Source organism: Vipera berus, assembly GCF_964194415.1.
Source record: "Vipera berus genome assembly, chromosome: Z".
Taxonomy (NCBI): domain Eukaryota; kingdom Metazoa; phylum Chordata; class Lepidosauria; order Squamata; family Viperidae; genus Vipera; species Vipera berus.
This window is the reverse complement of record NC_138205.1, coordinates 77,815,845-77,842,364: the sequence shown is the minus strand read 5'-3', so window position 1 is coordinate 77,842,364 and position 26,520 is coordinate 77,815,845. Positions and strand designations below refer to the sequence as shown.

Genomic DNA, 26,520 nt, shown 5'->3' with positions numbered 1-26,520 from the left:
TGGTTTCAGTATGATGTATCTGGCCCATGGGCCGACAGTTTGACATGCCTGCTGTATAGTGAATTCTCACAACTTATCCAAAACATCCAGAGGGTACCTGCCTCTGCGGATGTTTTCTGCCTCTGTTTTAGATATTCTTCAATTAATATTCAGATTTTACTAAATATTGGAGGAGATAAACCCTTTCAACTTGGATTTTTGGTATAAATTCTTAATTTAATGGAAACTATCCTTCTATTAGCATTTTTCTAGCAGGGAAAAAGTATGAATGATAATTTCATTTAAAATGTGTATGATTATTATTGAGAATTAATCTGCCTCAGAACAGTAGCAACCCAGGCAGATTGTTTTGTCACATCTCATAAAATTTGGTTGTTATTAGAAGGCCATAATTTTGTACCTTGGTTTTTTTTTCTTCACAAAGACACAGAATGTATTGTTTATATTTATGTGCAATATTTAATAATATTCCCTCCAGTTGCCTTTTAGTTGTTGAAACTAAGGGATCAGTAAATTAATTGCCACCCATACAGAAACAATCTATAAGAAATCTTATCTTCAGTGTACTGGACCTGTTAGTGCTAAGGTGCCTTTTTGTAATGGTATTGGATCCCAAAATACATTGTTTTTAATAGTTTAAATTACAGTAATTGTTTTTTCTTCTTCTTCGTTTCCTTGCAAAGCCTGGTACAGTAATAGTATTTCTACACTAGAAGCCTGATCTGTTTCTCAAAACTGTTCATCTACTTTGGGGTGTTTTTTTTTTTAAAGATACAGTCTTAGTTCTTTGGAAGTGCCAAAGATAGTATCAAAGAGTGTACGCCAAATTCACTAAAAATTTCTATTATACTCTAGTGAAAATCATGTGGGAATTTTAATGCTCAACTTATGACCATAGTTGGGATCAGAATTTAAGTTGCTGCATCATGAAGTTAGTAACCATGTGATTAAATCCAAGTTTATGATCATTTTTACATGGCCATTAAGTGAATCACCCAGTCTTTGAATCTGCTTATCCTATTGACTTCGCTTATTAGAAGCCCTCAGGGAAAGTTGCAAATAACGATCAGTTGATCATAGGCCAAGTACCCAAATTGCGATCACGAAACCATGGGGTGATATGATGGTAACTTTAAGGATAAGTTTAAGTCACTTTTTTGAGACCATTGTAATTTTGAGCCACTGTTAAACTAATAGTCATCAGTCCTGGCCCACCTGTACATATAGCTTCAAGCATGATGGAAAATATAGGACTGGATTTGGTTCATAGAATTGAAAGTATATTTTTTTGTAAAAATTACATCAATATCCAAAATTGGTTCCTAAAGTTATTCAATAGTTCTCTTTCTGCATTTCCAGCTTAAACAATTGAGACTTTAGACAACCAGTCACACATTTGGTCATTTTTCTTTCACACGTAATATAGGCTTGCACTATTTTCTCTTCCTCATGATCTTCAGGTAAAGGCTCCTCCTCCTCCTCCTCCTTCTTCTCCTTGGCCCTCTCCTCTCCTCTCCTCTTCTCTCCTCTCCTCTCCTCTCCTCTCCTCTCCTCTCCTCTCCTCTCCTCTCCTCTCCTCTCCTCTCCTCTCCTCTCCTCTCCTCTCCTCTCAGAAGCTGGCAGGAAATTGCAAGTTCAAGCCAATGGGCAAGTGAATGAGTATGGGGTCAATGAAAATCAGGAAGGATGTGCAGGAAGTTCTGTGTGATTCAGGAAGGGCAAATGGGAGTGTAGGTCATGAAGGGTACACAAAGATGTGGCATGGGTAAGAAAAGGTGGACAGGGTCCATGAAAGATACCATGTGAGTTGGGAAGAAGGTGTGAGGGTGTAACACAAGTCCAGAAGGGTGGCAGGGGTGTGAAAGAAACATGGTAGAGGAAGACTTATGTAACTAGGTTGGGCTAGCCCAGTAGCACAAGGATGCAAGAAAGATTCTGCATTGATTAGGACGGGCATACAGGGGATGCTGCAGGGGTGCACAAAACATCAGCGTGATGTGAGCACAGAGAAGTTTAATAGATAATGTTGGTGGAGGAGACTTACCTGAACAACTTGGAATCTTCCATACTGGCTTCCCCAATGTTGACACTCGTTACCAGCTTCCGCAATGAAGTCCTTTTTTGAAAAAAACGTATAGGATGTTGATAGTGAGTTTCGGCAATCACAATCAAGTTTAGATTTGCTACCAGCTTCCCCATTGACCTGTAGGAAACTGGTGGGGAACATTATAAATGAAGATCATGGAATCATGACAGTCCTGAAACAGCAGTGGTGCTGAAATGGCCACAACTTTCCAAAATTTCAATCCCAATGAAGTAATGGGTCCCATATTTTGGACACACTCTGTTACCTTATGATGTACTGTTTCACTCAATTGAAAGTTACAAACTAGCAGACACAATAGGTTTAGTACTACATAGGTAGAAGGAAAACCTGTATGGAATTAGTTTGAATTACAGCTAGTCCTCAATTTACGACCACAATTAAAAGTAAAAATTTAGTTGCCAAGTGATGTAGTCATTAAGTAAATCATTTGACCAGACCTGATTTTATAATCATTTTTATCAATGTTCATTAACTGAGTCACATGGTCATTAAGCAAATCCAGCTTCCCCCATCAAGTTTGCCCTTTGGAAGCCAACTGGAAAGATTGTAAATGTGATCACATAACCTGAAGATGCTGTGGCCATCATAAATGTGAGTCATTTGCCAAGAGCCTGAATTTTGATTACATAACCATTGTAAGTCACTTTTTTCAAAGTTGTAACTTTGGATTGTCCTTAAATAAATAATTGTACATTGAGGGCTACCTGTACTTTCAGTAGAATTTCTAATAGTTAATATAACAAAGCTAATGAGTAAAATGTCTTGGCACATCACAGTTATGATAAAACCTTTCCTTTTTGAGGTATATCTGACTCACATGATGGCAAGGTTACTAATGACAAACAGCATTGCTTTGTCATAAAGGATGAAACTGACACTGCCCTAACATACTTAGTGTTGATAAGAGCCATGAATTGGGATAAAGATGCAACTAAGCATCAAAAGGTAAGAATTTTATTGGGGCATTTTACATTAATGTTTGATTTATGCAACCAAAAATAGAACAATATTTATCTTTTTATCCTTTGTAAGTGAAATAGATTGCAAAATTTAAGGACAAAATTTTTATCACAGGATAATTGTAAAGCACAATGTAGTAAGAAAAAGTGTACATACAAATTATACTACAGCATGTAAAAAGGTACAAGTTCAGGATTATAATCACCATAATCCCCAGCCATCATAGCCAGTGGTTGATTTAATTGGCGTTATAGCCTAGCACACCTGGAAGGCAGCATGTTTCCTATCTCTAGTTTCCATTCTCAGAATTATTGTGATATATTTTATCATATATATGCTTTCATATCTGTGTGGCCAAGAACATTAGGGGTTTCCCAATATTTTTCTGTAATTCATATGAAGTCTGTTCTGGATGTCTTGGTTGATGTTTTCTCAACCCTAATTTTCAATAATGGTTAGGCTTGTGGTTTCTAGTTTTTAGATATTCATTCTGGGTCAGCTGGAAATATAATTGTGATTTGCAGATCAATAATAATTGGCTTTGATAGCCAGGTGTGGTTAGTTATTTTTTTTTTCCTAGCAAAAAACAAGATTTGACATTTGGTACTGGTAAAATGAAACTATTTGATATAAATTCAAGCATGTTTATATTTTAAACAAGTGTTTCACGTTTATTGCTAAGACAATAGAAAAGTTAAAAAAAACATAGCAATTATTTCAACTTTTGATTTTACTACATTGTTTATCCTAAAAACAAAGCAGGAAGTTTTGTGACCATTAAGAATTAATACAAGTTATAGTTAATGTAATTAAATGTAGTTTTTCACTGAAATATTTCAAATGAACACAGTGCAAGATTTCAGGCTGTGTCTGATTTTCATAATAGACTTCTTCATATGAACCTTATTCCAAGTGTGTGTGTGTGTGTGTGTGTGTATGGATGGATGGATGGATGGATAGATAATTGGCATTGTAACAAGTTGAGTTCACAAGAATAAATTTATGTGTGAGTACATTGCAAGCATATTTTCATAAAATGTATTACTTTCTATGTTTTTTCTAAAGATACTAGAATTTATTGAATAAAACATTACTTAGTTGGATTGTACTAAATTTAAAATGCACTTTTTAAAAATATAACACATTTGTGTCTTGTTTTTCCCCTCCTCTTAGATGTGTGCAATAGTACTGATCTTCCCGAAGTTGAAATCATTAGTCTGCTGGAAGAGCAGCTCCCCCATTACAAGCTAAGAGCTGATACAATCTATGGTTATGACTATGACGATTGGCTTCATACTCCTCTCATTTCTCCTGATGTGAATATTGACTTAACAACTGAGCAGATAGAAGAGACATTGAAATACTTCCGTAAGTCCAGATATGTTCATTAGTATTCAAATAATTCAGTTATCTTTGAATAATCTTTTTTCCCCAGATTCTGTGCAAGGATTACATTATAAGTAGAACCATTTAAAATGTGCCTTTTTTAACAGCATTTTGTTGCAAGTGGCATAATTTCCATCTAATAAAAATAATTAGAATGTATCTTGCATATTTCAATTTTTAATCTAGGTGTTTTTTTTGAAATCAAGTTTTAATAAGATAAATACTATCACCATCCTGTATGACAAGATCTGAAATCAAATAATTTCTTCTGATATTATTATCTTCCTTGTTTTTATACTTAAAATGTATGATAAGGCTGTGTAAAACATTTGAAAGAAGTACTTTCTAGAGTACATTAGGATGAACAAAACCCAGCTCGTTGAAATACTCAGACATACTCTTTGGAAGTTTTGCAGTCAGGGGCACAATTCATAAAACATTCATAGGTGGAGATAGGTGCTTCTCATCGCTTTGCTGATTTAAGGACCCAGAAATAGGAAAAAATCAAAGAGCATCCTTCATAATTACTCCTTCACAGGTTAATTTAGCACCAAAAATTAACTGGTACAACAGCTATTTATTTTATTCAGACTGTATGTATGACTCTATGCTATTAAATCAGTGGAACACATAATTCTTATATAAAGATTAATCACAAGTACTTTGGGGCTGTTAGTTTTAACCAGGAACAACCTATGACTTTACTGACAAATCTTCATCTACTTACTCTCGTATAAGTATAACATTTTGAGTGCCTTATGCACTATATTAAGCAATCTAAGTGAACGAAGAGGGTATAGCAAATGTGCATTCTTGTTCCACTCCTTTTTTTAAAATTTGTGTATTGACTCTAGTTGAACATTTAATGATTTGGCACACTAATCCCCAAGGCTGATAAAAGTCTTGTAGTGCAGATTTATGTGGCAGAATACTTTTAGGTGAATATTCTGAAGACATTCCATGTCTGAAGATGAATCTTACGCATGATTCATCAAATCTCCTCAACTCTTTTCATGGAAGAGATTGGTTATCTTGACTTATTAAATAACATACAAAGTTCAGCTCCTGCTATAAAACTTTACAGTTGCTGTAGATCAGAATTCCCTAACCTTTTTGACTTTGCAGACCAGCTGGGCAGGTGAGGGGATGGTTCCATGCATGTGATGGACAACCCCGCCTGCATATATCTCCATTTGCACAATTGCTCATGTAAATGGAGCACATTTGCCTGCTGCTCGCGCAGGTAGGGATGCTCACGTGTGTGCATGCCTGCCACTTCCATGGCTTTGTTCTGAAAGAATCAAAACCCAGTAGTGAGTTGCAGGCTGGGGGTTGGGGATCCCTGCTGTAGATAGGTGAGAAAATTATCTATGAATATTCAACAGCCAATGCACACAACAACTTTAAAAGGCAAATAGATAAATATAATATAATATAGGTGGTCCTCGACCAACAACAGTTTGTTTAGTGATTATTCCAAGTTAGAGTTTAACTGTTTTTACACTTAGGGCCTTTGCATCATCACCATGTCATATGACCAAAATTCAGATGCTTGGCAACTGGTTCCTATTTATGATGGCTACAGTGTCCAGAGGTCATGTTATCACCTTTTCTGACCTTCTGAGAATGAAAGTCAGTGGAGAAGCCAGATTAATTTAACAACTTTGTTACTAACTTTACAACTGCAGTAATTAATTTAACAATTCTGGCAAGAAAAGTCATAAAATGGGGCAAAACAATTATCTGATTTAGCAACAGAGGTTTTGAGCTCAATTGTAGTCATAAGTCGAGGACTATCTGTATAGAATTTTGGCTGTAAATCATGACAGTTGTAAGTCAAGGTAGCCACACAACTGCACCTAATTTTATAATCATTTTTACACTAGTATTAAGTCCAAATCTATTACCCTAAATGGGTGTTTTTTGCCAGAAATTGGCAAAACACTAACAAATTGTGGTTGTATGACCGTAGGGCATTACAACTAGTAGTTGATGGTTGCCAGGTATCTGAAATGCAGTAATGTGGGGTGGGGGCAGTGCAACATTTTGGGATAGCTAGAAGTGCTTTATGGCTCATAAAGGCTATTGCAACTTTTAAATGACCCTTTATAAGTTGAGCACTACCTATAGTAAATTTTCAAGAGTGGATATATTTGCCTCCTCAAAATTGTTACTTCATATTTTAGCAATGTATAAAATGTATTTACAAAACCAGGTTGTATTATTTATTGAATTTATTTGCAGCCCATCTTGTAGCAAATGACTGGGTAGATTAGACTATTGCTAGGAGTATCACTTTCTATTACAAACAATTTCTTTGCATAATAATAATAATAATAATAATAATAATAATAATAATAATAATAATAATAATAATAATAATAATAATAATAATAATAATAATAATAATAATAAAGTTGGAAGGACCTTGGAGGTCATCTAGTCCAACCCCCTGCTCAGGCAGGAAACCTTATACCATTTCAGGCAAATGGCTGTCCAGTCTCTTCTTAAAAACCTCCAGTGTTGGAGCATTCACCACCTCTGGAGGCAGGTTGTTCCACTGGTTAATTGTTCTAACTGTCAGGAAGTTTCTCCTTAGTTCTAGGTTGCTTCTCTCCTTGACTAGTTTCCATCCGTTGCTTCTTGTCCTGCTTTCAGGTGCTTTGGAGAATAGCTTGACTCCCTCTTTGTGGTAGCCCCTGAGATATTGGAACACTGCTATCATGTCACCCCTCACCCTTCTCTTCATTAAACTACACATACCCAATTCCAGCAACTGTTCCCTATATGTTTTAGCCTCCAGCCCCCTAATCATCTTTGTTGCTCTTCTCTGTACCCTTTCTAGAGTCTCGACATCTTTTTTACATCGTGGTGACCAAAACTGGATGCAGTATTCCAGGTGTGGCCTTACCAAAGCATTGTAAAGTGGTATTAGTACTTCACGTGATCTTGATTCTATCCCTCTGTTAATGCAGCCTAGCACTGTGTTGGCTTTTTTGGCAGCTGCAGCACACTGCTGGCTCATATTGAAGTGATTTATTTTTTTATTTTTTTATTTTAATAATATTTCTATACCGCTCTTCTCCCGCAGGACTCAGGGCGGTGAACAGGGCAAGAATAAAAATACAAATTACAAAAGTTAAAACTAAATTAAATAAATGCCCACATACTAAAATAGATATTTAAAACCTAATAAATAGCCCCCGATCCCCCCATCAGGCCAGGCCAGCTTGTTCAAAAAAGTATGTTTTTAGCTCGCGGCGAAAGGAGCGAAGGTCGGGCGCCGTCCGGAGCTCAACCGGGAGCTGATTCCATAGCTCCGGGGCGCCCACAGAGAAGGATCTCCCCCTGGGGGCCACCAGTCGACATTCTCTGACCGGTGGCACCCTGAGGAGGCCCTCTCTGTGGGAACGCACAGGGCGGAGGGAAGTCGATGCCGGCAGCAGGTGTTCCCTCAGGTACTCCGGCCCCCTGCCATGGAGGGCTTTGAATACCATTACTAATACCTTGAATCTCACCCGGAAGGCAACCGGCAACCAATGCAGCTCACGGAGCAGAGGTGTAACGTGGGAGTATCGGGAGACTCCCAACACAACTCTCGCGGCTGCATTCTGTACCAGTTGGAGCTTCCGGGTGGTCCTCAAGGGCAGCCCCATGTAGAGAGCGTTGCAGTAGTCAAGTCGAGAGGTCACGAGCGCATGAGTGACCGTGCATAAATCATCCCGGGTTAGATAGGGCCGCAACTGGCGCACCAGGCGAACCTGGGCGAAAGCCCCCCTAGTCACAGCTCCTATATGGTCTTCCAGGGTGAGCCGTGAATCTAGGAGGACTCCCAAGTTGCGAGCCCTATCTACGGGGGGTAATAATTCACCCCCCATAGTAAGAGGTGGAATGTCCGAATAAACCCGGGATGAAGGTATGCAAAGCCACTCGGTCTTGTCGGGGTTGAGTTGAAGTCTGTTCCTCCCCATCCAGACCCGAACCGCCTCCAGGCAACGGGACATCACGTTGAGGGCATCACTGGGGTGGTTTGGGGTCGAAAGGAAAAGCTGGGTATCATCAGCATACTGATGATACCCAACTCCAAAACCACGAATGATCTCACCCAGCGGTTTCATATAGATGTTGAACAGGAGAGGCGAGAGGACCGACCCCTGAGGAACTCCACAAATGAGAGACCTCGCGGTCGACCTCTGCCCTCCTGCCAACACCGACTGCGAACGTCCCTGGAGATAGGAGGAGAACCACTGTAAAACCGTGCCTCCCACTCCCAATCCCCTGAGACGCCGCAGCAAGATACCATGGTCGATGGTATCGAAAGCCGCTGAGAGGTCTAACAGGACCAGAACAGAGGAATGCCCCCTGTCCCGAGCCCTCCAGAGATCATTCACCAGCGCGACCAATGCCGTCTCCGTGCTGTACCCGGGCCTGAAACCCGATTGGTACGGGTCTAGATAATCCGCTTCATCCAGGACCAGAGGGAGCTGATGCGCCACCACACTCTCAACCTTCGCAAGAAAGCGAAGGTTGGAGACAGGACGAAAGTTGTTCAATACAGCTGGGTCCAAGACAGGCTTCTTGAGGAGAGGCCTCACCACCGCCTCTTTCAAGACAGCGGGGAAGCTACCCTCACTCAGAGAAGCCGATATAACTGCCTGGAACCAGCTGCGTGTCCTCTCCCGGGCTGCATAGACCAGCCAGGAAGGGCACGGGTCCAATAAACATGTGGTGGTGCTCAGCCTCCCCATGATCCTGTCCACTTCCTCCGGAGTCACAGAATCAAACTCCTCCCAGGTGATATCGACAAGACCGCCCGCGTCCTGCTCGACAGACTCTGCCCAGTCAGAGTCCAAACCGGTCCGAATCCGAGCGATTTTGTCCGACAGATGCTGGTTAAACTCCTCGGCACGACCCTGCAAGGGATCCTCCCTCACCTCCTGATTCAGGAGGGAGCGAGTCACCCTAAACAGGGCGGCCGGGCGATTATCTGCGGACGCGATAAGGGTGGCGAAGTGGTTAGACCTCGCCTCCCTTATCGCAGCGAGATAAGACCTAGTGTAGGTTCTTAGTCGCAATCGGTCGGGTTCGGATCGGCTGGATCTCCAACCGCTCTCTAGGCCCCGTCTCCGACGCTTCATCTCCCGGAGCTCCGCGGAAAACCATGGAGCTCGACGGGATCTGCACCGGGTCAGGGGCCGCAGGGGTACAACTCGGTCAAGGGCCTCAGTGGCTGCCCTTTCCCAGGCTTCCACTAAGGCATCTGCCAAGCTGTGAGCAAGGGAGGCAGGTGGGGACCCCAGCGCCGCCTGGAACCTCTGGGGATCCATTAAGCGTCTGGGGCGGTACCATTTAATTGGTGCCACACTCCCACGGCGGGGGGTGGCAAAATGGAAGACCAGCCGCAGGAGATGATGATCGGTCCATGACAGGGGCATAACAATTGGGGAGCCCCCACCAAGATCATCTAACCACCGTCCAGATAAGAAAACTAAGTCAAGAGTGTGGCCTCCCTCATGAGTGGGTCCCGTAATTACTTGCGTCAGGTCCATGGCCGTCATGGAAGCCATGAACTCCCGAGCCAACTCAGATGATCCTCCCAGCGATGGTAGATTGAAGTCCCCCAAAACTATAAGTTTCGGGAACTCAATCACCAACCCAGAGAGGACATCGAGAAGCTCAGGCAGGGCTGCTGCTATGTGACTAGGCGAAAGGTACACCAGCAGCAAGCCCAACTGCGCACCAGGGCCGCATCTCAAAAAGAGAGACTCACACCCGACTATCTGGGGAACGGTGGCCTCCCGCGGACATAAGGTCTCCCTCATGACAACAGCCACACCCCCACCCCTACCCTGAGCCCGAGGCCGGTGTAGCACCCGGAAACCTGGTGGGCAAAGATCAACCAGAGGAGTCCCTCCCTCTGGGCCCAACCAAGTCTCCGTGATGCAAGCCAGGTCCGTCAGCTCACCCTCGACCACATCACGGACGAGAGGAGCTTTATTAGCGACAGACCTGGCATTCAAGTACACCAGCCGGAGCTCAGGGGGCTGCACTTCCTCACTCCCAGAGCCCTGGGGCGGAGCCAGAGGGTCGGAGTGCCCCACCGCTCTTAAGCAGCGGAGAGGCCTTCCCTGAGGACGATACGGCCCTCTGCTCCTACACCTGCTGCCATTCCCTAATGTCGTGGGAATAGGTATTCCCACGACCAGCCCTGGAGCCCCGGAGGCAACCGGCCCCCGCCCCTCCCCCCCGCGAACTACCTTGGCACTGGCCTGAACAGAGGTTGTTGGACTGCCCCCCTTGTCCAAACAACCAAAAAGAGTACCCTCCCCCCTCCCTAGCCCCCTAAAAAATTTGGAAAGAAAACTAATCAGGGGCCTCCTATTGGGTTTCCGTCGAAGGCCCCTACCCGTGCCCAGCCATCTCTCGGGGTCCCAATAAATGGGCCCTTCCTCGAGATCGTAAGCGACTAGAAAGGCGGGTCGCACCCAGGAAGGGGGAGCACCCCTGAGGGCGAGCAAGTCCATGCAAGAATATTTAAGGGAAGGCATAAGGCGTAGTCCAAGTAGAAGGCAGTCCACAGTTGATGGTCAGTCAGTAAGGAGGATCTAACAGAGGTGAATAGGTGTCCCAGACCTCCACCCAGCTGCTGCCACTCAGCTGGGTAAACTCCCCCGAGCAGGCCGACCACCGTCCTCTCACAACGGCTGCCAAGCCAATTCCCGGGGAAAAGGTGGTGGTCTGAAACAACCACTCCGGATATGGCATGCCTCCTAGAGCTCTCACCTCTAGGGGCAGCAGATGTAAATTCAAGCCACCCTCTCACGGTGGCTAATATCCAGGCACCTCTGAGTCCTTTGGGGATAATGTGTAAAAGGCAAGCCATCATCATAGTTATCATAGTCTGGTCAGCTAATGGCGGGATCCCCCGCTGCTCCGCCATTCCAGAAAGATGTACCTGACCACAACTCCATGGGCCCTCAGTTCTATAGTCATTGGGGCCTTCCAGAGTGTGATCAATGAAGACTGATCCCCCCAAGTCTACTGATGTCCCCCGCGTCCTCACAAAATCCAACAGCACCAACCAGGTCACAACAGGTGCATTGGAGGGCGTAGATCTTCCAGGATCCTCCAAAATAACCAGGATCCACTGGGCTCCACTGGGTTCCACCGGGGTTAACCGGCTAACCCAGGAACGTTCGGGGGCACCAGGAACAGTGGGGGTGCCAGACCATCTGGAGCATGCGGAACAGCCAGAGGAGAAGACAGGTCGGGCAATACCCCCGCCGAGCCATCGGGGCCGCTGCCATTGCCGGGGCGCCGCTGCAGACGCCGCCGCCGCCATCATCGCTGCCACCAAGGCGCCGCCGAAGCCACAGACGGTCCCGAAGAAGCCATCGTCGCCGCCGATGTAAAACGGGCCGAGAAGGTCCAGGCGGCCGCGGGACAAACAATCCAGGCAGAACAGGCGAAACCGAAGCAGTCGATGACCAGGCGGCCCAGAACGGCCTGAAAGCAATGCCGCCGCCGCCACCGCCGCCATTAAAACGGGCCGAAGCACCGTCGCCGACGAAATTGGGAACAGGGCCGAAACGATCGAAAAACGGCCCAAAAAGTTCACAGAATATCTCCGGCGAGGCCAGCAACAGTCGGGAGCCATCCAGGGACGCCAGCTCCGTCACTGTCAAGAACCCCGCAGGCGGCCGCCAACAACGCCAAACGGCGCCGGAGAAAGCTCGGAAATCCCCGCCGCCGCGATGGAACGCCGCAAAAATCCAGCCCGGCTAGATTTTTGCGGCGTAGACAATCCGATTGTCTACTAAGACTCCGAGATCCCTCTCACAGTTAGTACTATTGAGCAAGGTACCACCTATACTATACCTATGCATTTGATTTTTCCTGCCTAAATGTAGAACCTTACTTTTTTCACCATTGAATTTCATTTTGTTAGATAGTGCCCAGTGTTCGAGTCTGTCCAGATCCTTCTGTAACTTAAGCCTATCTTCTGGAGTATTGGCTATTCCTGCCAGCTTGGTGTCGTCTGCAAATTTGATGAGTTCCCCATCTATCCCCTCATCCAAATCATTAATGAAGATATTGAAGAGCACTTGGCCCAGAACAGAGCCCTGGGGCACCCCACTACACACTTCCTTCCATGTAGATGCGGTTCCATTGAGGACCACACGCTGAGTACGGCCTGTCAGCCAGCTACGAATCCATCTGGTGGTAATGCTATCTAACCCACATTTTTCTATCTTATCAAGTAGTAGGTTGTGATCTACTTTATCACATGCCTTACTGAAGTCGCAACTTGGGCGTCCTCCTGGATTTACGACTCAATTTTGAAGACCATATAGGAGCCGTGACCAGGGGGGCTTTTACCAGGTTCGCCTGGTGCGCCAGTTGCGACCCTATCTGGACCGAGATGCCCTACGCACAGTCACTCATGCGCTCGTGACCTCCCGTTTAGACTACTGCAACGCTCTCTACATGGGGCTGCCCTTGAGGACCACTCAGAGGCTTCAGCTGGTGCAGAATGCGGCCGCGCGAGTTGTGATGGGGGTTTCCCGATACTCCCTCTACTCCGCGAGCTGCATTGGCTCCCGGTTGCCCTCCGGGTGAGATTCAAGGTGCTGGTGATGACCTATAAAGCCCTAAATGGCTTGGGTCCGGGATATCTGAGGGAACACCTGCCGCCGGCATCAAGCTCCCTTCGTCCAGTGCGCTCCCACAGGGAGGGTCTTCTCAGGGTGCCACCGGTAAGAGATTGCCGGCGGACGACACCCAGGGATAGGGCCTTCTCAGTGGGCCTGCCCTTTGGAACCAGCTGCCAGTGGAGCTGAGGACTGCCCCCGACCTCCGTTCATTCCGACGGGACCTGAAGACCTGGCTCTTCGAGCTCTCTGGCCCAGGCTGAGAATTCTAATTTTAGCTTTAATCTTATTTTAACTGGGGTTTTACTTATGCAGGGACGAATATAATTTTTTTAAATCTGTTTTTAACTTTTGTATCTCTGTTTTTTAATCACCCTGTAAACCGCCCTGAGTCCTTCGGGAAAGGGCGGTATATAAATGTGATAAATAAATAAATAAATAAATAAATAAATAAATAAATAAATAAATAAATAAATAAATAAATAAATAAATAAAAAATGAATGAATGAATGAATGAATGAATGAATGAATGAATGAATAAATAAAATTATATCTACAGCATTCCTCTGGTCCACTAGTTTTTTCACTTGGTCAAAGAATGTAATAAGATTTGTCTGGCAAGATCTGTTTTTGACAAACCCATGTTGACTTTTAGTGATGACTTTGTTTGCATCAAGGTGTTCGCTGATTTGTTATTGATTATCTTTTCCAGAATCTTCCCAGGTATTGAGGTCAGGCTGATAGGTCTGTAGTTTCCTGGATCTATTGTTTTTTCCTTTTTGAAGATGGGAACTACATCAGCTCTCTTCCAGTCCTCTGGTAGTTCCCCAGTGCTCCAGGATCTTTGAAAAATATAGTTCAGTGGTTCTGAGATCACGTCTGCCAGTTCCTTGAGAACCTTGGGGTGTAATCCATCTGGTCCTGGTGATTTGAACTCGTCTAGGATGGACAGGTGCTCACTTACCATTTTCTTGCCTATCTTAACTTGCGTTTCTATTCTGTTTTTTATGGCACTGGTTTGGGTAGGTTGGACTGTTGTTTCCCTTTGTGTAAAGACAGATGCAAAAAACGAATTAAATAGTTCTGCTTTCTCCCTATTGCTTGTCACTTTCTTGCCACTTTCCCCCACTAATGGACCAATCATTTCCTTAACTTTTTTCTTGTTTTTTATATGTTGAAAGAAGCATTTTTTGTTATTTTTGACTTTGGTCGCAAGCCTTAGTTCATTTTGAGCCTTAGCTTTCCTCACTTCATCTTTGCAGGCACGGGCTATTTGCTGATATTCTGACTTAGTTATGTGCCCCTCTTTCCAATTGTTATACTTGTCCTTTTTATCTTTCAATTTATCAGAGAGTTCTTTATGCAGCCATGCTGGTTTCTTTTGAGAGCTGTTATTTTTCTTCTTTGTTGGTATTGTACTAGACTGAGCCTTTATTATCTCACTTTTCAAAATTTCCCAAGCTTTTTGAGTTGTTTTCCCCTTTAGGATTCTCATCCATGGAATTCTTCCCATGGTCTCTCTAAGTTTATTTAAATTAGCTCTTTTAAAGTCCAAGACTCTAGTTTGGCTGTGTTCTATTGCTTGTGCCTCCAGAATGTTGAATTCCAATATTGCATGATCACTTCCCCCCAAGGTTCCTGTGGCTTCGACACCTTCTATAATTTCATCTCTGTTTGTGAGAATTAAATCCAATATGGCTAATCCCCTAGTTCCCTTCTCTACTTTTTGGGAGAGAAAGTTGTCTGCTAGGTTTGACAGGAATCTGTTTGATCTTCCACCTGGTGCAGAGTTTGTCTCCCAGTTGATATCAGGGTAATTAAAGTCCCCCATTACTATTGTGATGTGCTTCTTACATACCTTAGTTAGCTGACTAAAAAGTTCATCTATTTCCTCTGCTTGGTTGGGCAGCCTACAGTATAGTTTACACCTATGGCAATGTCATTTCTTCCTAATCAAAACACATAAAAGGTTTTCTTAGCAATGTTGTTGTTGTTGTTGCGAAGTCGTGTCCGACCCATCGTGACCCCATGGACAATGTTCCTCTAGGCCTTCCTGTCCTCTACCATCTTCTGGAGTCCATTTAAGCTCACGCCTACTGCTTCAGTGACTCCATCCAGCCACCTCATTCTTTGTCGTCCCCTTCTTCTCTTGCCCTCAACCTTTCCCAGCATTAGGCTCTTCTCCAGTGAGTCCTTCCTTCTCATTAGGTGTTACTTAGCAATATTCTTGCTTAAAAGGTCTTTGCATCATAATCTGGCTTAACACTGAATAAGTAATGATCAATTGTGAAAAAACCTTATAGTTAATAGTATAACATCATAAAGGTATAGAGGCTGTGGAGAACTGAACACAACACTATTAATATTAAAGTATCATATTTTAGTTACGAAAAGTAGAATATTTAATTATGAGACATCAATTTGATCATGTGAAAAAATAGTGTATTGTATGGATTGAAAATCTCTTGAATGTGCTTGTTAAAAAAAAGGGAGATTCACTTTCTTGGTAGGTGCTACTATTTTTATTTCTTTAATTGTATAAATGTGCATATCCTAGATCATTCTTTGTAAAATAAAATTAAAGAAAAATGCAAGCTTAGCTATTGTACAGTCAAAATGATCTTAGAATGGAACATCCAGATTCAATGCTTTATTTAAAAGAAAGGTATAAAGTATTTCCAAGATGCTGGGAAGATTGCCAAAAATGTATTCATATAGCTGTTTCTAGAACATTTTGAAGTTTCATCCAAATAAACATATGTATGTGCAAAACATTCTATGCACTGACTGTCATGTACAAGACTTCATCATGCAATTGACCTGATTTTATGACATTTTTGTGGCATTTATTAAGCAAATCATCATGGTATTAAGTAAAGCCATGGTCACCATTGAACATTATTTTTATTTTGCTGGAAACCAGGGGTAAGATGCCTGTTTTTAGCAAAAAAATAAAATAAAATCATAAATTGCAATCATGTAACTATGGAATGCTGCAAACAGCCATAAATGTGGGGTAGTGTCAGAATCCATTTATATCACATTCATATATGCAGGGCTTTTTTTCTCATAGAACGCTCAGAACGGAGTTCCGGCACCTTTTTTGGATGGAACCTTGTAGGGTAGGCAAGGCGGGTTGTATGACATGTGTGAGTTCCGGCACCTTTTTCTTTTACAAAAAAGCACTGCATATATGTATGTTTAAAACATCTCCCCCTATGGATTCTGTCATCTCCCGAGGAAGGAGGAGCGTATGTGGATTCAGCCTGCCTTAGGTTATTTCAAAGGCCAAGGGAACCTTTTGAACTGGGGGGAACAAAAGGGAGGGTTAGAGAAGAAGGCATCTGGCTTGTGTCTTCTTTTAGTTCTAGAGAGGAAGAAAGCAATAACCATAAAGATTCGAAGTTCCTTTTTTCCCCCACGAAAGGGATGACATGAAGTAGAAGGATGGGGGCTGACCAAATGGGGTTGAGGGAAGGGGGGTTGAACCGGGTACCCTTTATAAAATTTCAATTTGTAAAACAATACTAAGTCCTGTCTTGTATTCCCACAACCAAGCATGTCCTAGTAAAGATTCCTTTTGCACTAGAACTGACTCCAAGAGTTTTTGTTTTTCTAAGACGTGGATTGGTGTGGGTCCTGACAGGTAGTTCCTGAATACCCAAAATGAGATCACATGTCTGTGGGGAGGGAGTCTGCATCAGAACTTTGGATCCAAGTTGTAAGTAGTCCTTGGGCAGCCCATTGTAACTTTAGTGGTTGCTAATCAGCCAGTCATAACTTGAGCTCTACCTGCAGTGGTGCGTGATGGGGCTAAGAAAAGAAAGCTGAAGAAAGGACCTGGAAAGGGAGGGATGAGCAAGACAGTTGAATCCTAAAGATACTAACAAAATTTTCTCACTTCCTATATTCAGATATAGAAAATCACGTATTATAAAAGGTCTAGAGTTAGCAAGTGGTCTGTATTAGTAATTTACCTATAATAAATAGCAAAAATTTTGTATTCTAGAAATTAATATGTATGCATGCTGAGAAATTATTTTACCGAATGTGTTTTAGTTTAAGAAGATTTTATTTAAAAAAATTGTGCCTGAGAATGACTCACAAAATGACAGGTGAAGGTAGGTAAATATAAATACTAATTTATATAAATTCAATATAATATAAATTATAAATTTATGTACAGTTTATAAATAAATATAAATTTAAATATATAAATTCCTCTTATGTCAATATAAATTCCTTGTTAATAGCACATTATAGCCCAATAGCCTTTTAAAGAAAAATTATATATATATATATATATATATATATATATATATATATATATATATATATATATATATATATATATATATATATATATATATATATATATATAAATAATGTGGCAAATAGCAATTATTTATAGAAATATGGATGTCACAGGTTTATTTCAGATTAATTCTTTGTGTCATCTATACAGTTTTTAAAAGTTGTGTGTATTTGTAGAAGATCTATTCTTCTTTAGTAAATATGAACTACTCTTTAAAATCAACTATGCTTATTTTAACTGCACTGAAGTTGATTGTGACATGGCTTTAAGAATACCTCACACTTATTTTTAAGATGCTATAATGATATTGGATACCAAAATAAAGTATAATTTATCACGACTTCCCTAAATGGATTAACTTTAGATGTGCAGATCAGAATATACTTCTACAATCAATACATGCATATTTAAAAGTGATTTTGATGAGATTGACTTTCTGATGTTCCTCAATATAAGCTTCTCTTTATATTTGTATATGTAATTTTTCCAATAATACTAACCTATTAGTATAGTAGCTTACATTGTCTTTTTTTCTAAAGAATATATAGAAAAGTCAAGGTAATATTTGACAATACTCATGTTTTATTATTTTAGTTATAGGAGATTCCAGTGTAAAATTTGAGGTAATTATGATTGGAAAACATACATTCATTGAAGTTTAAGCTTAGATTTAGAATTTTGTGAACATAGGAAATGAGCATGTTTATTCATTTCCCATGTGTACAAAATTCTAAATGATAATTGTTTGTTAAATTCCAATCTCTTTTCTATAAAATCAATACAAATTTGTATATTTAGCAGGATTTAGAAAGAATGATGGCAAGCAGTATGGAGAGAGATCAATGTTTTAAGTTATACAAAATGGCTGTGGCTTGCTGCAAACATTTCTATGCTTGTCATAGAGGTCAGATATTTGGAAGGTGGATCATTGGTTTGCAGAATAAGCACATAAGCGCTTAAGCATTAAAGAGCTTAAAGGGGTTATATTAATTTTTCTTAAGAATGTAGACATTTAGATGTAACAAGGCATTTGCAGAGTTTTGTTCATCTAATTTGGGCTGTGGGGGTTATATTAGGGCTGCATTTTAATCATATCTTATAAATTATCAATATTTATGCTGCTGCTTAATGTAAGAATATTTTTCTTATGGAAATGAAAGGCGTTTTTCTGGGTATTGCTCTCTTTAGTTAAATATCCTTTGCTAGCAGTCACAAGCAGCAGTGTGTATTTCCACCCTCCATCTCTGCATCTCGTTCAGAATCAGCCAGTCTCCATGGCAACCTATTAGACTGAAAGAGATGTGAGGAGCAGAATGGAAAAGAAATGAGTTAGAAACCCCAAGTGGTGGTGTGTGCTTCCAACATCAGCGTCTAAGCCTTCTGATTGGATGATTTTGTTAGTTCCCACCCCCACAGCTTCTCTATAGAGCTTCTGTATTAGAATAACCTGGTGCAGCAGCTTCAACAGCCTCTCCCTTTTGAAGTTACATTTTCTTTTAATTTTTAATTTCGACATTGATTCCTCTTTCTGGTAGAGGATGTTTGTCATATTGTTAGTAATCCCAGAGTTCCTTTCCAACATGGTGATCGGTAAAAGCAAGCAGGCATGGCTGTATTTCACTTGACCTCTGTGATATTCCTGTAAAACCTCTTTCAATGGTGCCTAAGGAGAAGAGACTATGCAGAAATTCATTGAAGCAGACTACTACGAGCTGGACTGGTATTATGAAGAATGTACAGATGGTAATTACATAATTTTGTAATAATTCTGTTTTATACTTGTGATCTAAGCTTATCTATCATTGTAGCAGGAGAACTGAAAGAAATAGTGAAGTGATATTGTAGTTAAAGTTGACAGATTTTAGCATTTCTTGGCATAAGTTTGAAAGATGCTATAGGAAATTGTAATTAGGACTTTTGGCCAGTGGGAGTGGCAGCAGAAGATTGGTACTAGACAGTCTTTTGGGGAGAAGGAAATTGCTTCTGAAATACTTATTGTGTATGGCTGTTGGTAGAGCTTATACTTAAATCCGTTTCTTTTGCTGAGAAGAGTATATTTTAAGAAAACTGGCTAATCATCACATATTATTGTGTAAAATGGAAATCTCTCTCTCTCTCTCTCTCTCTCTCTCTCTCTCTCTCTCTCTCTGTGTGTGTGTGTGTGTGTGTGTGTGTGTGTGTGTGTGCTCGCGCATCTGAATATATAGACTGGGAGTTAACATCTCAGTTTGGGATTAAAAACTTTATTGAAGGAAATAGAACAGTTCCAGCTAAATTATCAGAAGGTTAAATTTGAGAAGTCTGTCTCTGTCACAAGCATCTCTCGAACTTTCTGTTTTCTGCCACATTGTTAATTCTGCTTTCTGGTAAAGCAGGATGTGATCACCAGTCTCATGATAAAGCAGAGTGCAAGGAGGATTAACGAAAACTGCGGCACATGTCTTGCGGGAAATTCAAATCTTCTAATTTGGCCTCAGAAAAGAAACCCAAAATGAATCATAATTCTGAATAATATTTCCTGTCATAGCTTTATTCAATTCAAGTGTTCCTCTTTATAAATAAGAGAGATGAATTTATAGGGGAGCAAAAGAGATGTAGCCATTATTATGAATTTAGCATAAAATATAAATTTTAATATTAGGATTTAGAAGGATTAGGATAAAATGGAAAATAAATACAGAAATGATACACTCTTTGAATACTCTTCTGAATTTGACAGTGTTTATTACATGCAAGGATAACAGTGGTGACTGACATGTAATTTGGGAAATGCTTATTTAAGATAACAGTTGTTTATTGTATGATTTTCTGGTTTATCAGAATGATCTATTTCTGGCTTAATTGAATGATATAGCACTTTAGGTTGGATGGTCCAATGTAGAATATAAAGAAAAAGACTACTTCCTTATTTAGCTTTCAGTTTCATAAGCTGATCTTCAAGAAGTTTCTAAAATTGTTAATTCTAAGCCACACATCGAAAAATAACATTGATAGTGAAGAAATTTTAGTAGGATTCCATATTGCTTGTGTTAATCTGATAAAGAAATCAAATGTTTACTTCTTGACTAGATTTTTCTTTAAGCAACATTTACCATTTTAATTGCTGATATGCTGGACATTTTAGATTTTTTTGATGCTTTAATACTTTGTATACTTCTGTTTTTTCTGTATTCAATACTGCTTGGCCTTCTTGTGAAAGAAAATAGGACAGAATGTTAAACAAAAAAAGATATTTGCATCCAAATCTGTTATTAAGTATTCAAAATTAGAGAGAACATCACTGATTGTATTAGTTTTCTGATAAAAGAAATACACCCAGACATCATGCAACTTTTAACCAATAAATAGTAGCTTAACTCTGGGAAGAAAAAGGATTGATATTGACCATTAACAAAAAAAAGAAAGAAAAGAACCAACTGCTGTAAGAAGTCAAGCAAGGTGAGCAAAACAGGGAAGTATTACTTCTTGACTAGATTTTTCTTTAAGCAACATAAATCCTCTATGGAATTTAGTAGCTGATACAGAGCAGTGAGGAATTGTTCCAGCCAGAGGAAGTTGTGCCATCCTGGACATGAAAGGCAAAATAGAAGGAAGGAACAAAAAGTACATGAAGTCTTAACATAGTATATGGGTTGGTAGTCTCCAGCCATCTCAATTTCAGCCATATACGTATGTACACAGCTGTCATGAAGTATGTAGCCCCTAAACTATTTGTATCTGTAAATATGTTATATATTGGAAGTAGACTTATAATGAATAAAGTTACAGTATATAAAAGGTTATTTTAGATCAGTTACCAAAGTTTGTCTTTCCCCAAAGAGAGCGATCTTTGATCTGGCATGTATAAAACCTCCATACATAGCTTTTTAAAACAATACTGCTTTTTTCTTAGGTTCTCCCCCGCCCCCTAGCAACTCCAAAATACTATTTTGGAGTCAAATCCAAAAGAATACAAAAGTCTAACACTGATTCTAAAGTATGTATAAATATACCGTGGATGAAAATTTTACCATTATCTATAATAAAAAAATATCTCAGTCATGTTTATAATAAAGGCATAAATCGCATGTTTCTAAAATAGGATCCTGACAAATCCTAGTTAACTCTGAATTTTCAATGGGAACGTATAGTGGGAAAAGGTGGTAAGGTAAGATGTTAAGGGAAAAAGAATACATATTAATTTATTACTGGGTTCCTAGGTTGAAAATTTAAAGCAAACATTCATAGCCAATATTCTCAGCCTATGAGTAAACCTGAAATTCCCAAATTTCACATTTTCCTGGTTCCATTTGTTTCTGTCTATTAGCAATCAGTACTATAAAGATTATGCAATAGATTGCAAAATAATTTCACGCCTCACTTCAAGGTATAGCATTCTTTGTACCTATGTTTACTTCCTGGTATAGTTGCTATGAAACCTATAGGAAACTACCATTTTTATCTATAGTAGGGAGGATTCTAACAATTTAACTTTTAAATTTTTAAAAAATCTGCTTTAAAGGGACAAAATTTTTAAGTTCAATTCTATTATGAGAAACATTCAAAGAAAGAGGATTATAATTTGCTGCTATTTATATTATATGGATAATCTCTAGTAATGAATAAGATATTCTTATGATCTTCCTCCTCCCCTGTTCTGTATTTTGCCTCTCCTTTCATGATGATCATAGCATACAGGTTATCCAGCCATACCACTTGAAGAATGTTAAACAAGAAGATTGATTTCTTCTGTATGGAAACCTCATTTGGTTGTACTGCAGATATTGGGATGTTTACCTATTTTATAACATTATTTTACAAGATCTTACTTGATGATGATTTTTAGCAATGTCACTGAAAGAATCCATATATCAGGATGACAGCTTTGATTCCAGTTGTAACAATGAATGTAAACACAGAAGTTATGAGAACCTTGATTTCTTGGAAGAAGGTATTTTGCCTTGTCTATTATTTTCATAAGAATGCATAAAAATCAGTTGTGTGGTAGTAAGACACCATTGATAGATGCCACTGGTTTGTCATTTTAATGGTTTAGCATAGTAAATTTAAATAATATTTTCACTTTTCTTCATTTGATAACTTAAAAGTTCATTCTATCAGTGAAATGCTACTTTATTCTCTTGCAACACAGGGTTAATGTCAGATTTAAGAAAAAATATATAATTTATATACATATGTTTAGTATTAATAGGAAATATCCCAAAGTAGACCAAAACCATTGTAATAACCAGCTACTATATTCTTTATAGTTCCTTGAACTTGAGATGCAGAAGGAAAAAAGAGAAATAAGGAACTATAGAAGCATATCAGAAAGTTCCTTTTCCCTTGAGGAGGTGCAAAATGAGATGGAATTTATACTCTTCTTAGAATACACTTTTTTAGTAAGCTCTGATCATTTTGATGTTGTTGCTTCCCAGCAAAGATATGACTTTGTAGTTGTGGGTTGTAGTTCTGCTCAGTGATATTCCCTTAGCAATGTTGTTTAAGTTGCCATCAGATTGTTCTAAAGAGCTACTCTTGAAAGTTTTTTGCCTGTGTGACTTTGTAATTAACACTGCAAAAGGACAATTAAATTCTGTAATGCATAGCTGTTTCAGCAAATAACCATTCTGTGGCAGAATTGTTTCCCCAGCTAAACAAAATAATGACTTGAAACTGCAAAATTTAAATAAGTAAGGAACATTAAAGCAAATTTCTAAAGAACTGTTATTTGTTTTTATAATAGCGTATGGCATTTAAAAAAGTTATTCCATAGTCTGCTATTGTTGGAAATCGATAATTGATAAATAATCTGATTTTTTTTCCTGAACACTTTTTTGGGTAAATAGTTACTTCTAATTAATGACTGAGATGAGTGTTATCTTCCTTGCACATTCTTGTGGATTTTGGGCACTTTTTAAAGCTTTGATTGTGCTTTCAGCTCAGTTTGGAAAGATCTGAAAAATATACTGCTGGAAGACTCTTCTAAGGATATTACATCTTGTTTCTCTTCTTCTTGTTCCCCATCTGTGAATTTCATAGCTAATATTTTCTTCCTATATTTCTTTTAGGGTTGTTTTTTTCTATTTCTGCAGGTTAGGTTTCTCCTCTGACTGCAGTCTCCCTAAATTGTCTGGATAGCCTGTTATTACTACATAAAAATTGAACCTTAGAGGTTAAATGTGTTTGTTATATTATACGATTGACACTATATGATAAAATAGAGCTTCTTATGTTTTAGAAAAAAACTTCCTCACTGGTCTTAAAGGAAAGAAAGGGACCATTTTTTAAAATCTAAATGGTCAGAGCTATTGTTGTGATTCAGGGTCAGCCTGTGGGTTCGGCAGTTGGGTCAGACGATTCAGAGGAGGAGGAGGAGGGGGGTGTTGGAGAGGTTGCTGAGGGGGTTGGAGAGCTTGCTGATGAGAGCCCTCAGCCAGGCCCCTCCCACCTGGTCACGACACAGACCCAGCTGTGTGAGCCTGACAGCGTGGATGAAGATGACCCACAGCTGGCCCTGTTCAAGGACGCCCGACGCAGGAGGCAGTCAATCAGGAGTAAACAGAGGAAGGCAATGGGGCACCTCGGAAGGAGGGAGAGAGAAGCCACGCCCTGAACTGTATAAAAGGGGAATGCGTGGGAGGGCTGGTTTGCTGAAGGCAACCGCTTGAATAGCTCCTGTTTCATGGTTCGTGTCTTGTTCTGTTTGCTTTTGTGTCCATAAATTTGGCAGGCTTAGTTCCAGCCTCTTGCCTTCTTGTAAAAGGGGTTGTCCCTGCCTTTTCTGCAGGGCTGGTAGCAGGCTGGTACAGAACAGCTATAGCTTCCCCACCTCCATAAACAAACACACCAACAAACAAATAAATGCAAAACTAACTCAAGCTGGACAAGTTTGCTTGGTACTTTATTATGAAAATTAATAAAATTATGTGAGAGGCCATTAAAATACTTTCTAAAACAAAAAGACTGATAGTCCTTAGTTCAATCATTATACCCTCTTATAAATATATTTTGTTGGTATGTCTAATTGGTTAGATAAAGAGCTTGTTGGCAAATCCATGCTTTTAAGCCCTAAAGTCTTTGATATTGTATTAGGACTAGGTAAGGTAAAGGTTCCCCTGCACATGTGTGCTAATCGTTTCCGACTCTAGGGGCCGGTGCTCATCTCCGTTTCAAAGCCGAAGAGCCAGCATTTGTCCAAGGACGTTTCCGTGGTCATGTGGCCGGCATGACTAAATGCCAAAGGCGCACGGAACGCTGTTACCTTCCCACTGTAGTGGTCCCTATTTTTCTACTTGCATTTTTATGTGCTTTCGAACTGCTAGGTTGGCAGAAGCTGGGACGAGTAACAGGCGCTCACTCTGTTACGCGGCCCTCGGGATTCGGCCTGCCAAACTGCCGACCTTCTGATCGACAAGCTCAACGTCCTAACCCACTGAGCCACCGCGTCCCTAGTGCATTACGACTAGCCTGTTGAAATCCCCTTTTTTGCCTAGTAAACATGTTAAAATAATGTTTTGATTCCTAATCTAAAAAGCTTTTGTTGAATAGAGCATATTTCTATATTCTTTTAAACTGTTTTACCCTGAGAGTTTTTCCTCATTGACTTGTCAAAGACTCCAGAGGGTCACAAATGAAATTTTTATCTGTGAGAGACATGTAATATATAAACTGAGGTGTATAATGGTTGATACAAGAACTTTGTTGGGCTTAAATGGCTCATATGCCTTAGAATCCTGCCCAGCTTTCTTGCTGGAATGGCTGTTGGTATTGCCAGAGTAGGTAACCATGTTATCTTCCTGAAAAGAAGCCAGTAGACAGTACTTAGAAATAGTCCTCAACTTACAACTGGTTGCTTAATGAGTGTTTAAAGTTAGAACAGACTAGAGCTATTTATGTCCCATTTTGGGAGTTACAACCTTCAGCCCCTCCCCCACCCACATCATGGTCATGTGATCACGTTTTGAGAATTTGGCAACTAACCTTTATGGCCATTTGCAGCATCTTGCGGTCACGTGATGGCAATTTATGGGGTTTTTTTGCCACTTTCAGCATTTACTTTTGATTTTCAGTAAAAAAAATGCCTGTTTGGGGAAAGCAGCTTCACTTAACAATTGCTGTGTTCATTTAATGATTATGGTGTTTGAATTAATCATGTGATACTTCAACTTATCGTTGCAATGGCTTACAACTGTAATTCCTGGCTCAGTTATAAGTCAAGGACTACTTATATTGACTATAAATTAATTGTCTATTAAATGCTACATCATAGCTAATTGGCTATTAAATGATCATCATAGCTAATTAGTAAAACATTTAAGTACATTAGTTAAGGAAAAAAATCAATGTATAAACCAGGTCACTCTGAAATCATGGGGAGAGATATTAGTCAATAATTACAGGTAGTTCTCAACCTACAATCACTTGCTTAGCAACTATTTGAAGTTACAACAACACTAAAAAATGACTTTCAACCTGTCTGTGCACTTGTAAACTATCATAGCACTCCCCAAGATCATGCAATCAGAATTAGGATGTTTGGCAACTGGCATGCATTTATAATGGATAAAATGTTCCAGGGTCATATGTGATTGCCATTTGTGACCTTCCAAGCCAGCTTCCAACAAGCAAAGTCAGTGGAAGCTGGATTCACTTAATGACTACTTGATTCACTTAATAACCATAGCAAAAAAGACCATCAAATTGGACATGATGCACTTAACTCCCTTGCTCAGCAGTGAAAATTCTGGTCCCATTTGTGGTTGTAAGTTGAGGGCTACTTGTGAAGTCCTCATTGCTTACATGTTAAAACCCTGGTGTAAGAAGACCTCAGTAAACTCTACTGACTCTACTTTTCAGAATTTAGTTTTATGTGCTTACAGTGTATGTTTTAATGAGACTATACATTAATGGGTAAGGTTTGTTTTTTTTCAGAAGTACTTAATCTCTCCAAACCCAAGTTAGTATCCTTTTAACTACCTCAAGCATGCTTTCTTTCCCATGTAAGTAATATTTTTCTAATAACTCAGTGTCCAGAGATCATTTCTTGCTGTCTGTTCTCCAATACTTGTTTTAATATAAAAATCTCAGACCAAAGAGAAAAACAGCAGTTCTGTCTAGAA

General features: G+C 40.1%; 1 protein-coding gene across 5 annotated transcripts in view; it reads left to right on the top strand.

Annotated features, from left to right (window-relative positions):
- The window catches only part of TRAK1 (trafficking kinesin protein 1), a 130,670-nt gene that overhangs the window by 25,354 nt on the left and 78,796 nt on the right, over positions 1-26,520 (top strand). For 3 of the 5 annotated variants that reach the window (XM_081343760.1, XM_081343759.1, XM_081343761.1), the window contains exon 2: positions 4,241-4,435. Coding sequence is in view for 2 of the 5 variants with exons in the window: in XM_081343758.1 (XP_081199884.1) it covers positions 22,247-22,349 (103 nt within the window). In the remaining 3 variants the exon portion in view is untranslated. Of the gene's footprint in view, positions 1-4,240; positions 4,436-22,129; positions 22,350-26,520 lie in introns of those variants that run through there. The other 2 variants (XM_081343758.1, XM_081343757.1) reach the window with 1 other exon arrangement.